Source organism: Saccostrea cucullata, unplaced genomic scaffold (genome assembly GCF_032062105.1).
Source record: "Saccostrea cucullata isolate Sc308-1 unplaced genomic scaffold, CSIRO_AGI_Scuc_v1 ctg2517, whole genome shotgun sequence".
Classification (NCBI taxonomy): domain Eukaryota; kingdom Metazoa; phylum Mollusca; class Bivalvia; order Ostreida; family Ostreidae; genus Saccostrea; species Saccostrea cuccullata.
In genome coordinates, this window is record NW_026936059.1 from 20,369 (window position 1) to 37,799 (window position 17,431).

Below are 17,431 nucleotides of genomic sequence, written 5' to 3' on the forward strand. Positions count from 1 at the left end.
AACATGTACCAGCATAAAATAAATTGTAACAAAACACTAATCATGTATTGTAGCTAAACCCAAATGATTGACTTGTATCATCCAGTAAGGGGACATACCGGTATCCATGGCGAACACATACTCTAATTCATCGTTTTTAGTCAATAGTTATTAAATATTTGTCTTCATTGACGGAACAACCATTATCTCAGAGCATCTAAGATAACCTTCATTGCACTGTTGGACATTCGAATCCCATTAAAGTGTCGTTTACTACAATAAAAATACAGTACAATTTATTATTAAGTAAACGACGTAGAAACGGAATTCAAATACTCCTTAGTTTGCTGAGGACATTACAAAACAAATTCACATTAATGCAATGAATATTTGTAATGTAATGCCACATATGACTAACTGTCGTTGCAAAGGGGGTTTGTATATCAGACGAAGGTAGAACAATACATTTTTTTCTCTGTTCAATACGAGTTTTTGGAAATATTGCGTCCAACGATAAATATGCTCTGTTCACTTCTATGATACCTTGACTTTATTAGTATCTTCTTTATGCATAAACCATGTAAATGAAGAACGCAAATCAGCAAAGAAAAGTACAGGTACTGAAGTACTATCTTGTCATAAAACTAAGAAACTAAGAGAAAGATACATGTAGCTCTGAAGTCCTTACCTCTACTTGACGTTACGATGTTGTACGTCATACACGTAAAATGGGGATCCCTTTCCTCCTCTGGAAACAGAGTTCGAGAGCAGTTGGAGAACAAACCTTCACTGAAGGCCAGCGTCATGTTTCCTCCCTCTGCAAAGCAATAATACTTAGTTACCCAGTAAACAAAAAAAACTTTACCTGAGATACTTATCTTCTTATCTAAGATAAATATTTTCTAATCTCTAAAAACTATCTTGTAAACTAGGATAAATATTTTCCCATCACTAATAATTATCTTCCAATTTAGGGCAGATATGTTCTTCCCATTTAGGATAAATTTGCCATCTTCATCCCATTAATTTAAAGGAAATTCATTAATTATCGATGAAAATTAAAGAAATAAATTTTTAGGAGGAATTGATAAATACAAGTACTTTAAAAAAAATAACTATTTAAAGTTCAATAAACTATGGAACTGTCATTTTAGGCAATTTAATTAAATGAAGTTAGAAATGAAGAATTTTGGAAGTATTATACATATTATCTGTTAAAAATTAGTCACTGTTTCACATATTGTACTATTACTTACTTACAGAGTTTTCATTGACTTTCCCTTACTTTTCACTCTTACTACTAGAAGTTTTGTTTCTTAATTGATAATATCTCTGATGTAAAAGATGAATAAAAATAGAAAATGAATTGGATTTGTTTTCTGTCTGTATTTGCCTTTCTTTACATCAAGTTGATGTTTCTACAAAAGAATAATTTATTTGTCGAGAAATTACTACAGGTATTGGCGCCATAACGTAAATCGAGTAATATAAATAATTAACAATGTCGATGATTGGTTTTTCATATAAAATAAACTGAATAATAAAGTTCATACAATACGTTGATTATCAATCTTATGCATTTGTTCCATTTGTTACAGCCCAGTAATGGTTCGTAATTTGTCTCTATTTTGCAAATGGGTATTTCATTATTACTTGTACAAATATGTTAATAGCTCATTCTTTCAGTGGGAAAGGTCAAACATAAAATCCTGCATTTTGGACAAAAGAAGAATCAAGGGTTTTGTTACAAATGCAAGTCTGTGTTTTAGTTACTGGGGTATTGGTTATTAAAACATCGGATAGACCTGTCATTCAACCAATGGAGAAAATGTTCTAAAATGTTCATTTAAAATAAGTTTTTTTTCAAAATTAAAGAAAAAGTAGCGCATGAAATATGTTTTGCTGAGTTGCATGTTCCCATAAACATGCAGCAACTTCATCAAAAGACTTTGGAGAGCTTAGGCGTTTTATAATGATACATTTTCTGAAGAAAATCTTACAAAGGCTACAAGGCATAAAATATGAAATATTAGAAAAATAACTTTCACTATTTCATGAAAGAATTGATTTAGGGATGATTCATGTTTGTTATTTACTCCATGTTAACCAGAGATAGACTAATTAAAGATTGGTTTCTTCCTTTTTGTTCTGGTACATGTGGTGCAAGATTCTATCTATTCATTGCATATAAAATGGAATAGTGAATAAACAATATCAAGTATGTTTGTTTTGTTTTTAAAACTTCCCTTTCTAGATATTTTCACTCATACTGAGACGCCACAACTTGCTATTATAAGGCATCAAATTAAAACCTGTATTCGGCACTCCTGTACATGTAGTGAGGGACAACAAATCAGTACTTTATTGAAACATTATGGAAAGCTTTGAATATGAATACTACTTGTTGTTTCCTATAAATTATTGCAAAGATGTTTACAAAGTAAACTTTATTTACCGAAGAAATTGTAGATTCCAAAGCCGTTCGAAAAAAAATGGTTTCCAGGACGAGATACAAAATAGAAATTCTCAAACAAATTTTAGACACACTTGCGACCAGTACTTCTTATACAAGTAAAATAAAATTAGGGAATTCATATCAGGTAATATGTTTTTCAAGCATATTACATTGCTACATATCTTAGAATTCCTTAAAGGTATCATGCAACTTTATTGGTCGTTGATATGAATGATGCTATCATATTAATATCGGAATGTTCTTAATCTAGTTTTAATCTGCGTAGGGGTTGACAATGGTTTGTCCATAAATCATGTCTAGAAATATTAAACGTGATGGAAAATTAATGTAGTTTTAAATATCAGTCAAAAATTTATAGTGAAATTAAGCATGTCATTTATTATACATTGTTAATTGAAATGATAACCGGTTTAATTTGAGAGAGAGAGAGAGAGAGAGAGAGAGAGAGAGAGAAAGAGAGATAGAGCAATAGTGTAACGTAATTATAGATCAAACAAAAGAAAATTAACAATACATATTTTTTCATAAATATATTTGATAGCTTCACGCATTTAACAGTATTTTTAGTAAGAAGTCATTGAAGAAAAAGACGCTGGCACGAAGTGGTACAGTTCATGCACCCTTCCTTATTGTAGACCTCTAGTCCCTGTCATCAAAATAATTAAGGCTTATGTTTTACGATCGATGATTTGCAATTGAACGAAGTAGCTAGTAAACTGTTTGTTTTCCTATCAACATGCTGGGCTTTAAGCAATTAAAATTTCTGGGTTTGTAATAATCTATAGCTTATCTTCAGTGCCCCTCGAAATTATAACTTCGCAAACATGTTAATGTTTGTGAAGTTTTTAATAATAGTATTTTAAAGCATTGATTGATATCAGGTTTAAAGAATACAAAAAATCATTATTGCTTGATATTCTTCATTTAGTTCGTAAGAGAAGATATAAAAGTAAGCGAGAACCTGTAAAATTAATACAGTATTTGATTTTTGAAATCTAATTTGGTGTCTTGACTGATTTCAACGTAAGTAAATTATGTTCACCATTTTACAGTGAAAGATGGGGTAATAAAATGAATAATTGACTAAAGTTGATTACTTGGAATAATTACTCGACAGGGGCAATCCATTAATTCAATTGTTACGCAATCACACTCCGTTAGCTGCTACCTACCCGCCAGGAAAGAGTATTGAATCCAATTGCTACATATGCTAGCAATCATTAATATTGTCGTCGTAAATCCGAGAAACATGGCCACATATCGAGATCGTGAGAATGTCCGATGCTCCCAAAATTCAGACAAAATCGTCCATTGTTTTTCCGTCAGAATAATCTCTGCAGGTTCGTGGGGGTGTCTTTTACCCTTTTTTGATTTTTCAATTACATGATATGTTGCATATCGTTGTTGGCGGTGTCTTTGAATATAATGCTTATCCTCTTCAGTTATGTGGTATTTTTCTAGGTCTGGGTGCACAAATTGAGTGCTTTCTAATAAGGCTTTTTTAACCGGGGTCGTTGAACGTTCTATAGGAGGTTCGTCCTCTGTGGGACAGAGTTTTCTCTCCGTTGAGGCTCTCCTTTCTTTAGACCATTTTGTCCATGTAGACTCCAAATTTTTGCCAAGAAATTTTGGATCATGATCCTTATTTCGAAACGATTCCCTCCTGGAAGAATGGTGACTTTTTTCAGATCCTCTTCTGTCCCAGTTTTTGTCAATATCCTCTACATGAAGTCCACGAAATGTATTTTGGGAAGTTGGTGGATTCTCAAACAATTTGTCGAAATTATCGGTGGCAGCGCTACCAGCTGGAGCCTGCATGCTCCTGCCCATTCTTAATTCATCTGAGGTGGATTGATCCGTGTGAATTAATGGTTTTTTGTCGCTTTCACCTTTCATGGTAACTCTTGGAGAGAAAACTTTTGGAGCCCTGCCTGATCGACATTGATCTGAAGCTACAATTACATCACAGGCGGATCTCTCACCTGTGTAGCTCTGTGTACTACGTATGCTTTCCTGTGAAGAGAATCCCGATGTTAATGTCTCTCCCAGACCACTTGTCTCGGTGGAGCTCTGCTGGGGCAGCTTTTGCAGACTTGGTGACTTTTCGAATCCGCTTCCGTAAGGCGTCAAGAACTTTTTGGCTGACCTGTAACCCTCCCGGTTCTCTGCGTGACCTGAGCCCTGGTTTGCCATGTCACATCGGTGCTATCTTACAGTTGAAGGCCCCTAACGTGCCCTTATGTAGACACTGAGTGTTCTTTTTCATCAAGTGCCAACATTTCCTTCTACAAATAAAGAGCAGATATTCACAATTCAAATAATTATCGAGAGAATAACGTTAATAGCACTTTCTCGTGATAAAAGCCTAAACCTGTCAAACGATCGATCTCAGTGCAGCACACGTAGGTATACGTTAGATCTAATATTCGTGATTTCAAAACCTTTTCGATGAGCGCATATATGCTTTTTGCTATTAATACATCGGACGTTGAAATTCTAATGATTTCTGCCATAGGATATAATAGAGCGGAAACTATAGCTTGATCTGTGATCATAGACTCATTACAACGTACATTTAACCTGAGTCATATTCGCCAATATGGAGAAAGAGAGACCTCAGGGATGAATAATGCTTAATTAAATTAAATGTTCATTATCCGATGAACATTTCGTGAAAGTCAATTTTATCTATACCAAAACAAAGTAGTCGGTTTTTTGGCCAGAATTAGCCGGCGTATTTACTTCAACTATTCAAATTTTAATACTTTTGCTTTCCGGAAGGAGGAAACATATGGATGATTTAAAAAAATCGATCAAGTGTATATATATTATCCACTCTAAAAATACAGGAAATGAAAAGATTTCCAAGTCTCAACATATGTCTTTAGATAAAGTGTCTAAATACCAGCCAAATATCTCATTGATATCTCAATTAACGAAAAAGTTATGCCCAAAAATGATGCTAAAATTGTCAGGAACACAACACCTTTTTGTGACATTTTGAATTTCAATATTTTATGGAGATCTGTGAAATAAATTATAATGGTTATGTTGAAAATAAAGAATATCTTGATAATATTCAAAATATATTTAGCTTTAAATGTGGACTAACTTTATTAATGGCGTTAATTGCTGAAATTATTACTACCATTAAATGCGTAAATTTACGGTAAAAGGAACAAAACTGCACATGCTTGCATTATCTGTACAGTTAGCTTTACATATTGATATTTATAAATCGCTTTTCTCTCAGAACAGTTTGTTTTGCAAAGGAACAGTTGACATGAAACTGCTTAATAAACTTTCTGTTGGGTATCATTCTTTCTGACTGAATATGTTTGTTTTTATCTCATGATGTAAACGTTCCTCGCCATTTCTTGCGAATCTTTTACATTGTCTTTGTATATATATACATAGAATCTCATGAACAATTAATTTGTTTCGCAGAATTAATTGAAATTGTTCTCTAATTTTATAAATCTTTCATAGACGTGCGAATGACTTTTACAAAAAGATTTCACACTCTTTTGGGTACAGAGAAAAAAGGATGTTTTTGTATATTATACATAGAATATTTTATATATTGTACATAGAATATTGATTTCATATGTGTAATATATCTTTTCTTAGTATACTTTATAAATAATTTTAAGAAACGTAGAGTTATGCAAGGTAAACTATTGTAATATTCAAACAAAGTAAGGAAGACTTCAGCCTCCAAAAAAATAATGAACTTTCCAGAAAAATCAACCTACTACAACAATTCGTATGCTTATTTTTTTTCTAATCATTTAGAAAAAATGTATCGCTATTCTGATCGTAGACTGGGCCACTGAATTAATTATCTATTCTATTCCCTATAGGAAGTAAATAAGTCTTGATCGCCTTCCCAATGTTTTCATCAAGCAACAGAATTAGTCATCTGATAATTCCAAAAACATAAAACAGAGTATTATCATTTAGTCTTTAGGCCACTCCTTAATTAACAATCCCCGTTACGATACACAGACCTATAAAACGCTATCAGTGGGAATCAATGAAAATATTCTCAGCTGTAAACATAGCAAAAGAGGATGAGTTATTATTGATCTATAGGAGGACTGTGATATGCCGTGTCATCGCACTTCAAGCCAGTGCATCTCACCTGCCACTTTATGTAACAGAGGTGCATGTCAATATTGTATGTCAAATGAAAACTTGATTAATTACTTGTCAATTTTCATGGTTAATAATTCATATTTTAGCTCAAACTTTTAAAATTATGATGCAATTTCTTATTAAATAGCCGTACACTATTTTCATGATTAAGATTGGTCCATTGTCTTTATTTGTTTAATTAACACACCTGAATATGGTTAATAATTCCAGAAATGTTGATGTTACAAGGATTTTAACAACTTTGTTCAAAGTCAGCATTTTGTAAATTCTATGGTCGTAATTATGGTTTATTTATTTGGTTTGCAAATGTAACCTATCATTGGGTTGTATTTTGGTCGACATGTTTCATACTTATTGTTAGACCTTGGATTTAATTTTTTTTTTAATTAATAATTTTAAAATTATGAGCGGTTTTGCAATTTCTGATTAATTTCTGTGTCAAAATATAAATCTGATGTTATTGCGTATATCGTTTACGCGTAAAAATGTTTCATAATCAATGTCTTGCTTTTTTGATGAATACAAAATTTTATTAATTTGCACATTTAAGAAATAATATTTTATCTGTTAAAAGTTTTCCCAATAAATAAAGAATACAGCTCACATTGGTGTTATACGCCCGGTTAAATACCATAATACGCATAACATAATATCTATAACCTTTGACTACTTCTTGATTTGCACATTTCATTTATCAACTTAGTTTTACAAAAAGAACCTGTCATATAGTAAAAAATCTTTATAAAGCATTCTATCTTTTCTTGTAACTTGTCAAGATTACGGCATATTACGGAACGCTTCCTAATTTACGAACAGTCGGAACAGTCCGTAAATAAGAAAATTATTAATGAATGTTGTACATGACATCATCACAGGAAGTTATAGAAGCTTGGTACAAATTACCAGAAAAATCCATGTAGCCAAAACGATAAAATGACCAAAAACACAAAACCCCAGTACTATGCGCAACGTCTAATCTGGAGTTTCTGGGGTTTCTTGTTTTTCTCCTCTGCACATACTTGTATTTTTGTAAATGATTTGTTTTAATTTATCAATGTTTGTTATTTTTACCTTTATATAATTAATTGATTTCCCTTAAACATGTTTTCATCTTCCAGCTTTACTATTTTCTTGTTGTTTAAAAAAAATCTAACACAAGGCGTTATCATTTAATTAGACTTTTCATTATAGAAAGAAGTTTTTTAAAAAATGCAACTTTATAAATTTTGAATATACATGCTGTCAGCCGAAATAAAATTTACAAATATAAGTATATCCTTATAAAGTGCCAAACAGGATTGTATAATAGTTCATATATGAAGATTCATATAGATATATTTAAATATCTAATAATTATGTAATTTTTGAAAATATGTATATATATAGCAGTTTATTATTTAGTTTACCTTTTCTATATCTATATATTTAAAAAAAAAAATGTTTTAAGATATAAGTGTGCAAATATGGATGAAAGTTAACATAATTCGACATACTTTGCTCTATACTATCTTTCTTCGAAATTCATATCGAAGGATTTCTTGGACTTTTTTCATACTAATTTTTAGTCCATTATCTAAACACTTAATTGACGACGGATTTTTCCGTCATTTCCTGATCATAACAACGAGCACACGGCGGGTGTGATCGTTCGTCAGGGGATGCTCCTCCTCCATGGCACCTGATCACACCTCTGCTGTTTTGGAGGTCCGTGTTTTCTCTGCTCCTGTTTTGTATTGTTTTATGGACTCCATATGTTTCTTTGGAGTAAAAAAAACTGTAACACCCCAAGTAATATACAATCTTTTGCAAACATTCCTTTGAAAATTGACTGATGGTAAGCGTATTTTCTGGAGGAAAAACAGAAGGCCAAGACTGACCTAATTATCGGTCAAATACCTCTATGAGAATTTCAGCTCATTATTGGATTATCAGAAATAGGGGGTTATTAGAACATTTTTGGATGAGAGTTTTCAATGATCCATATATAGATACCGACACAAGATATATTTTATGGGGGCTTCGTCAGGAATGCCGCTATCCCTTGTGTGTTCTTTAGGAATATCAATATACATAATTGCTGAGGATAGTTGGTTAATAATTCATTTCCAGGAAAAATAACTACGGGTTGTTATTACATCGTACCACGGAACATCTACCATACAACCGTGTTTAAAATTCGGGGGTTGCATGTTTGATTTTCTTGTGTTGGATTTATAAATGCCTTTGTTCTACATTAAACATTAGAATGTCATTTAATCCTAATTTATTAATCTTGTTAAAAATGATGAGAGTTTTATATCACAAAGAAGCACATTCATAGGGCAGTTGCATTACTTAACACAACACAACATGTTTGTGAAACACTGATGTTATCATATGACAACTTATGGCGAGGGTTTAATTTTCTAAAATGCAAATTAAAATCCAAAGGTCATGATCAAAGGGTCAAAATTGTTGGAACCTTAAAGAAGGTATCGTCACAAGGAATACATATGTGAAATATGAAAGCCCTAATTCTAACTAACTAAAGTTATGGCCAAGGTTAATATTTTTAAAATGAGTAAAACGCAAAGGTTAAGGTCAAAAGGTGAAAAATATTTATGCCAACTGGAAAGTCTAGTCAAAAAGAATATGCATGTGAAGATGAAAGTCTTAGGACCAATTGTTCAACAGTTATGAACAAGGTGAAAGAGTGAAATTTTGTCTTGTAAAGTAGGTCAAACGCCAAGGTCAATATCAAGAGGTCTTTGGTGGTATTCAAAGAAAGTTCTTGTCACAAGGTATACACCTTTGAAATATAAAAGTCATAGCCCCACCGACTCAAAAATTATGAGCAAAGGTTAAAGTTTTTACGGACAAAAAAGACAAACAGACTAGCTGGAGGGACGGACGGACAGGACAAAAACTATATACCTCCGAATCTCCTATTACGTGAGTATATAAAAATCTAATTCTATTTCCATTCTCCCTCATTCACAAGACACACTAATAAAATCGAAAGTTTTATATTTTTGGTCACCAGCAACTTTTTCCAATTAAAAAAGTAGCCCTTTAAATTTTTAGCCGGGCTTATTGCTCAAAGAGCAATTGCCGGCTTATGTCATCCTGTTCAAGGCAGGAAGTCAACCCATTCACAAAAGACACACTTTTGATAAAATCGAAAGTTTTATATTTTTGACTTTGTCACCAGCAAAGAACTTTTTCCAGTGTTATTAAAAAGTAACCTTTTAATTTTTTTTTCTGACAAAATCGGACCGTGGTATTAGGATAAAATCCTGTCATTGTCTTATCATTTAAACAGTTTTAAAATACACATATTCCAAAATTCATTTTATGAAAGAGCCTTCACTAGCAGGATGATAAAATCCCCTTTAAAACATTACACATATCCAAATATGCCTTCACTAGCAGGATGAACGTAGGAAGATTGATCTAAGCCCACACTTGTATAAGGTAAAGGGACAGGGTAAAGTTGTAAAAGAATTCAATATTAGTCAAGAGATTTCCTGATGCATTTTACATGAGAGCGTAGTTCTCATAATCCTGGAGTGTAAAATTGTAGCAAAACCAGAACCTGAATGGATGGAAAGAAAACCTGTCTTTATCGCATAACAGGTGTTAAAACAATCAATGAATCACTGCCAGCTATTCACTGTAATTGATTGAACTCTAATTATTAGAAAAAAAGATGGTGGAACCGTTTGTTTGCTCTCTCTTGAAATGTCAAGGTGTCGTATGCTTAGATATTAATCAAACTCCCCTCTATTCCAGCCAGTTATTGCGTAGCTACTTTTATCCTACGCTTCATTTTCAGTGCCCTTTATCTTTTGAAATTTTAAAGAATTATCTTTTGAAATTTTAAAGAATTATCTTTTACTGTAATTAACAACGATTACAAATAATGGAGAGAAATATATTCTTAAAAAAATCACAAAATACTTTTTTTAAAATACTAAAAGCGAAGAATTTTAAAATTTGTGTGAATTTGTAAATTTTCATTTCACTAACATTTTATCCCCAACAAAAACTCTATCTCTAACCTTAGTTCTTATTCTTACCCTTTTCCTAGATTTATCTCAAAATTATTTAAAGGGGCCGGTTTTCCAATTTATAATTTTAATTGAAGTCTGTTATCAGTTTAAGGTCTTAACTTTACATGGCACAGTCATGGATCCAATCCATAGGGATTCCAGGAACCCTCTTTATTTTTTAAAAATTAGCTAAAATACTCTTTACTGAGCGAAGATAGGCAAACTTCATCATAACGTACTAATATCCAATTTAAAATAGAGGTACTATGAGCATTAATCTCACGAAATGATACCCCCTCTCCGCGTCCCATATGATTATAATGGCAAAGTTCATAGTTTGCTCTTTAGACCCGAAAGAAGTGTCAGACCAAAAAGCAAAATAAGAGGTGCACAATGGCATCATAAAAGAAAAGATAAAATAAATGAAGGGTACCCATCTCTCCTATACAACTGAATAAGATTTTAATGATACTTTCAACGATTCTTTGCTACATAATGCCATTGTGCATCTCCTTTTTTTCACTTTATACCGGGTTTCCCAGAGCAAAACATGGATTTTGCCATTATAATCATATTGGAGATATCTTTTAGGGGTATCTTTCAGTGAGCTCAGTGCTCACAGTACCTCTAGTTAACTGACTATTGACATAAATGGCCAGCAACTAAATTGTAAACGAGATTACGTCAACTTTTTAATCGTCATCTCTCCTTATTATACCCTCCCCCCGCTTAAGACAAGGAAAAGGGATGTCCGTCCGTGTGTTACGCTAAGTGGTACCCATCTGTTATCCTCGACTCCCTTCATACCACTCAATGAAATTTAATGACATTTTCACAGATTATTTGCTACATAGTTGCCATTGTGCACCTTCTATTTACTTTTAGATCAGACACATATTTTTGAGTCTCCCCGAGCAAAACATTGACACTGACTTTTTTCTATAATATTAAAGGGTACCAATCTCTTATCCGCAACTCCTCCTATACCACTGAATAAAATTTAATGATACTTTCATAGATTTTCTATTACACAATGTCATTGTGACGTCCTATTTTACTACTTGATCTGACACTTATTTCTCCTTATTTATATGGTAGAATCCCTTTTTCGCCTGCAAATGCTGTTCATGTCCTCAAACTTATTCAATAGAGAGTGTGAGCTATTTGTAAACCGAAGCCGGCTTTTGACTAATAAGTTGATGTCAACAGGAGATTGTTATTCCTCCTTGACACCTAATCGCCTCGATTTTCAAAGGGTCCATGTTTATACCCTCTTCACAGATTTGTATTGTTAAAGAACTTTTTTTAACTAAGTCTTTTAAGAAAAGTTTTTTCTTGACATATTAAACATACACCAAGGCCATGTTCTCAATAATAAGTTTTTAAGGGAAAAAAAGGGAGAGATTCTATAATGTAGTTTCAAGGTTATAAAATTAATTCAATTCAAAGATATTGAAAATTTTTCATATGAAAGTTATTATTTAAATGTCAGACTTAAAATAATTACAATGTATAAAATAAAAATTCGCCTCCCAAGAAGGACCTCCAGAAGAAAAAGGTTAATTAGAACGTCATTCAAATTGCCTTACCTGTAAAATAAATTATTCTTTATAAGATTTCTAATGAAACGCTTTCATATTGAAATTAAATTGAAAATAGACTAGAAAAATGATAAATAAAATGTCATGAAAATCAAAACACTTATTTTATCCTTCTTTACTGTCTTCGATTTTTTTAAATTTTTAAATTTGCAACTTCCAGATGAATTTCATTTTAAAATATCATTTTAAATCATATCTACTTTTTGATAACCCCTCGTATATGTATTTAGAATAAAATGTATCCTTTAAAACTCCATTTGTATTCAATATTCACGATTATTTTTTTTTTTCATTTGTATTTTATTTTTTACCACAAAGCTGATTAGAACTATACTTTCTTCTCCATTGAGTGTACTAAGTCTTGTTACCATGTAATAATTTTAGCCAATCTCCGTATTTTTTATTCAATTTATAAGCCAGTTGTGTTTGTGAATTACTGATAATCCCGTATTGTAGCTCATGGTGAAAGTTCAATTTCTCAAATGTGTCCAACGTCAAGTGATAAAAAATAATAGTACCCAAGAGGCATTGTCACAAGAAGAAAATACGTTGAAATAAAAAAAAGTGAACCAAAACTGCAAGATCAAGAGGTCGGATATGTTTATATCTCAAGAAGATTTTTGTTACGGTGAATTCGGGTTAAATATATGAATACACCAGTGAAATAAAGCCATTGCTCCAATCAAAGATTACAGTTTTTGTGGACAGACAAATAGATAAACAGACAAACAAACGTATACGTAAAGCAGACGGACAAAAGGACAAAAGGATTACCTATTCTTCGATTACGGGGGCATAAAAAATTGGTTTTGTTTTTGATCGCCCTTTCTTTACCGGTCTTTGTACTATTTCCGAAAAAGGTCAACTCCGTACAAAGAGGAACGGATATAATTGAAAAGAAAAAGGAATCAGAGCGAATTTCCAATAATTAATGACAACAGCGAGCTAGTCTCACCCATCTCTACTGATTATTCTAGTTAACTCGATAGACCCAGCATTCAAAATTGATCTGCTTCCATTGTCTGGTGTTATGGAGGTGTTATATTATTACAACGAAATTTTACAGGGATGTATTGATTCCGGTTACTGTGTAGATATGGTGATGACCAGAAAAAGAGCTGTATTATGATTTCTAATAAAGGACTCATTATTTCTTTTATTACTACATTTCATTAGTACATTCACGTATTTATGAAAGCAAATTAATTTGGGTTCCACTATGCTTAATAGTTTATCCAAATTAATTTAATTAATAATTTATCTAAATCGTATCCTTTAACAGAAAATCAAAAAGGTTACTTAATTTAAGAAGAAAAAATTGCATGTTACGTCTTTATTTCAGTCCTATATCCTCAATGATGAACAAACTTTATTCTCATGGTTTTCTTTTCTATACTCTTTGGTTTTTCTTGTGAAAGTTATCGATAACAAGCCAGGTATGTTTTTGCATTGCTTTGCCAAGTTAGAGCATGAAAGACACTCTAGAACTCCTAAGGGAAATCAAACATATTATGTAACCAGTGTAAAACAATAAAAATCATTTTTCATAGTCTATGTGTCTGAATTTTTACATAACACTCAATTAAATGAATAGTACATTACTATTTGGGATGAAATTAGACATTACGCTGCAGACAGAAACGTACACAAACATTCCTTTGAGTATAATATTTAGAAGATGTCACATTCTGATCAGCTGTTACATATCCAATCAATAATTTATTTCAAGTACTTTACCTCATACGGCAGTGAAAAATATCACAGTTTCGAGTTTTTCTAAATGGCTATACATATACTAAATTTTACAGTATCGACAAAAACTTTATCTTATTATTCCGTGACAGGTGTCACAGTGCCGTGGCATTTCTCACATATTATATACTTAGTACATGTTTAAAATCATTTTGACGATTTTTGGAGATCATGTACATTCCATTTTAAGAAGTGAATCGAAATTTTCTTTAAATGGACCATAGATTGGCATTACTTTATGTCCTACCAGTGTAGACTCTACATAAGTAGCAGTAAAAATTTGCATATTTATATATAGATTTAGATATGGATATATAGATATCTAATTGACCTCTAATTGGGGACAATTAAAAGGTAATAGAGATTGTGTTAAACATCATGTTCTTAGAGTGTTCATATTGGAACTTGTCAAAAGTTACATAAACTATTACACTTGCAAATACCCTTAAAATATTTAAAGAATTTAAAAGAAATGGTTTAAATTGGAAGAAAATTCGTCTACAAAGTTTTGATTATTTTATTCAACTGACAGACATATTAGTCGTTAATTTTGAAACAACATGTGGTAACAAAGTATTATAGTAAATCACTTCGGCAGGAGTTTATTTTTTGCATAATAACAGGCAGTCTAGTTTCAAATTCATTCTCGCAAATATTTATTAATAAAGATGAAATGAAAACAATAACCTGTTAAAAATCGTGACAAAATGTTGCTCTTATGCATGTTAATTTCTAAGACCTGTATCGCCCCAAAAACCAAGATGTGTTTGTGAAACAATGATGCCCCCGTATGGCAGCTATTGGCGAATGTTGAAGTCTCTCAAATGCAAGTCTAACTCCTCCAAGTTCAAGGTCAAAATTGTTGGTATCTAGAGGAAGGTATACACCTGTGAAATATGAAAGCCCTAGTACTAAATGTTCAAAAGTAATGGCTAAGGTTAAAGATTTTTACTAAGTGATCCAAACGCCAAGGTGAGAGTTAAAAGGTCAAATATATTTATACTAACTGAAAGGCCTTGTCAAATTGAATACACTTGTGAAGTAAAAAAGACCAAGCACCAGCTGTTCAAATGTTATGACCAAGTTTATGTTTGGTATTTTTTATAAATGTACGTCATCAAACTCCAAGAGCAAGAGGAGGTCAAATTTGGTGGTACTCAAAGAAAGGTCTTTTCACAAAAAATACACCTATGAAAGTCGTAGCCTTTCTCAGTCAAAAGTTATGGGCAAGATTAATTTTTTTGGGAACAAACAGATTAACTGACAGACAGACGGACAGGGCAAAAACTATATAGCCCCGAATCTTTGATGGTAGAAGATGTCAAAATTTTCTTTTAGAGATTTGTTTTTAAATATTTTTTTTTCGGTTTCGTAAATATTGCTCAAATACATATTCCTTGATTTTTCCTTGAGCATAAATATTGATATTTTACATGTTAATAAATATATACATAAGACAATAAATGATTTCTCTTGAAAGATTGAGCCACGGAAATGGGAAGGTGTTTGTATTGCCTCAGAATGAATTTTTTAAGCGAGTTCCATTAAAGAACATAATGTATCGAGGGCAGCCCCTTGAGAGGACTCAGGCGTTATCAATTTTCAACCTTTTTCGCTTATTATGCCTCTAAACTATATATCTTAGTATCTTTCATTTGGCTGTCTGACTCAAAAAATGTCTAAGCTAAAACACATCTGAGATCACCTTATAAGCTTCCTTGAAATCGATAGATTGATATGCTATAGAGTCAAATATGAATCTTTTGCATACATAAATCAATTGAAATAAAAGCCTCAATATGATGTTTAACCGATCCTTACCAGTATTTAATGTACATTAGTTGACTTTTCAGACTAAACATCCTTTTAATATTTTGTTACCCTTACAATTTCTTGCGATGAAAGTATTTTCAAAAGAATTTCTGCACTTAAGCTATATATTTTGTAAAAAGACATACAGTCATTCATATAAGTTTATTCAACATATAATTATACATCATATGATTGTCATATAAAACTGACATGCTGATGATGTTTATAATAATATACAAGAACGCGATAACGATCCTATAGGCTACGTTCATCTACCTTGTTACAGGTAAAAAACATCATATAGAGTTTCGCTACTTGATCCCAGTATGTGATAGTAAAGATTTCCTATGCTACACACAAACAAGATTATCAGATACATCAATGAGGCAGTTTCCCAAATCGTGTAACATCGTATTAAACGCACTCAGTCATGAAAAAAGTCAAGTTCATTTAGTTTCCTCTCGAGGTTTTATGGTAACAGACAAACATTACCATAAGATATATTAGAGATCTCATTCTGCTGAAGACGATGTAAGTAAATATATTTCACCTTTTTTGCTTCAGCAAATTAAAAATAGAGTTTATATGCTGGAAAATACACTTTATATCTGTGCTGATAGTACATTAAAACACTTACTTTTACTATCTGTTATATTCCTCTAATATTTGTGGTTCATTGCATCCAACGAGTGAAATATTTTGTTGGTACAAAAACTTCTCAAATTTCCAAGAAACTGAGCACCGCAAAATTCTAAGAAGAATGGTCTAACACTTACCTTGACAAAGGTAATCTGTCACTAGTTTTCCGTGCGTCATTACATATAGAGTTCTTCAGCAGCTGTCGTACTCAATCGATGCCGCTATTATACAAATTTTATTACAGTTCTACCAGTTGTCAAAGCTGTGTCTAGAGTCGATAGTACTGTAACAACTTAACATTGAGTCACTTTCAGCATCTTTTTTTTATTCATGGTCCTTTCTGATGATAGGTGGTTTTTCCTTGTGGTCTTTAGTTGTTGTATATTTTACTGGGAGAATTGTGTGGAAGCTTTCATCTCAATCACTCTTTTAAAGGGGGATTGGCAAGTCGTGATGGTTTGATCCATCAAGAACACTTGAAAGCCGAAAAAAAATATTTCCTCCTCGGCAATAAAAATTACATAATGTTTCTAAACCCACATCAGGAAATAATTGATGATTTGAAAGCATCTGTTCAAAACTGACTTTCAAGGATTTAAAGAAAATGATTAGAAATGTAAAATAAAAGGTGTAAATTAATTGCAAATTTTAAGAAAATATGGATGTTAGGCCGTAACCTAAAATGTGTATGAAACTTAATTTCCCCGTAGAGACCCACATAAACCTTACTGGGTCCTGACACCGAATGTGGACTATTGATTTTGAATTAAAGTTCCTGCAAAATGAAAGAGTGAATTAAATGTGTTTTGAGACATAAATCCTGCTCCAACAGAGGAAGGAAGTACAATACATCCAATGAGCACTCGTCATTTTGTCTTTTTATCCAAATTATCTTACAGGATTGGGTGTAAAATTGGTAGGCTTATACTTGGAATCATGAAGTTTTCTAACTGATTAAAGTTGTTTTGTTAAATGAAAACCGT

General features: G+C 32.1%; 1 protein-coding gene across 2 annotated transcripts in view; it reads right to left on the bottom strand.

The window, feature by feature from the left end:
• Positions 1-16,881, bottom strand: part of LOC134244697 (uncharacterized) — a 31,366-nt gene extending 14,485 nt beyond the window's left edge. The window contains exons 1-3 of one of the 2 annotated variants that reach the window (XM_062726953.1): positions 16,586-16,881; positions 3,628-4,740; positions 668-796 (exon numbers count right to left, since the gene is read on the bottom strand). In XM_062726953.1, coding sequence (XP_062582937.1) covers positions 668-796; positions 3,628-4,648 — 1,150 coding nt within the window. In that variant the 5' untranslated portion in view covers positions 4,649-4,740; positions 16,586-16,881. Of the gene's footprint in view, positions 1-667; positions 797-3,627; positions 4,741-4,826; positions 4,935-16,585 lie in introns of those variants that run through there. The other variant, XM_062726954.1, reaches the window with a different exon arrangement.
• Positions 16,882-17,431: the final 550 nt, after the last annotated feature.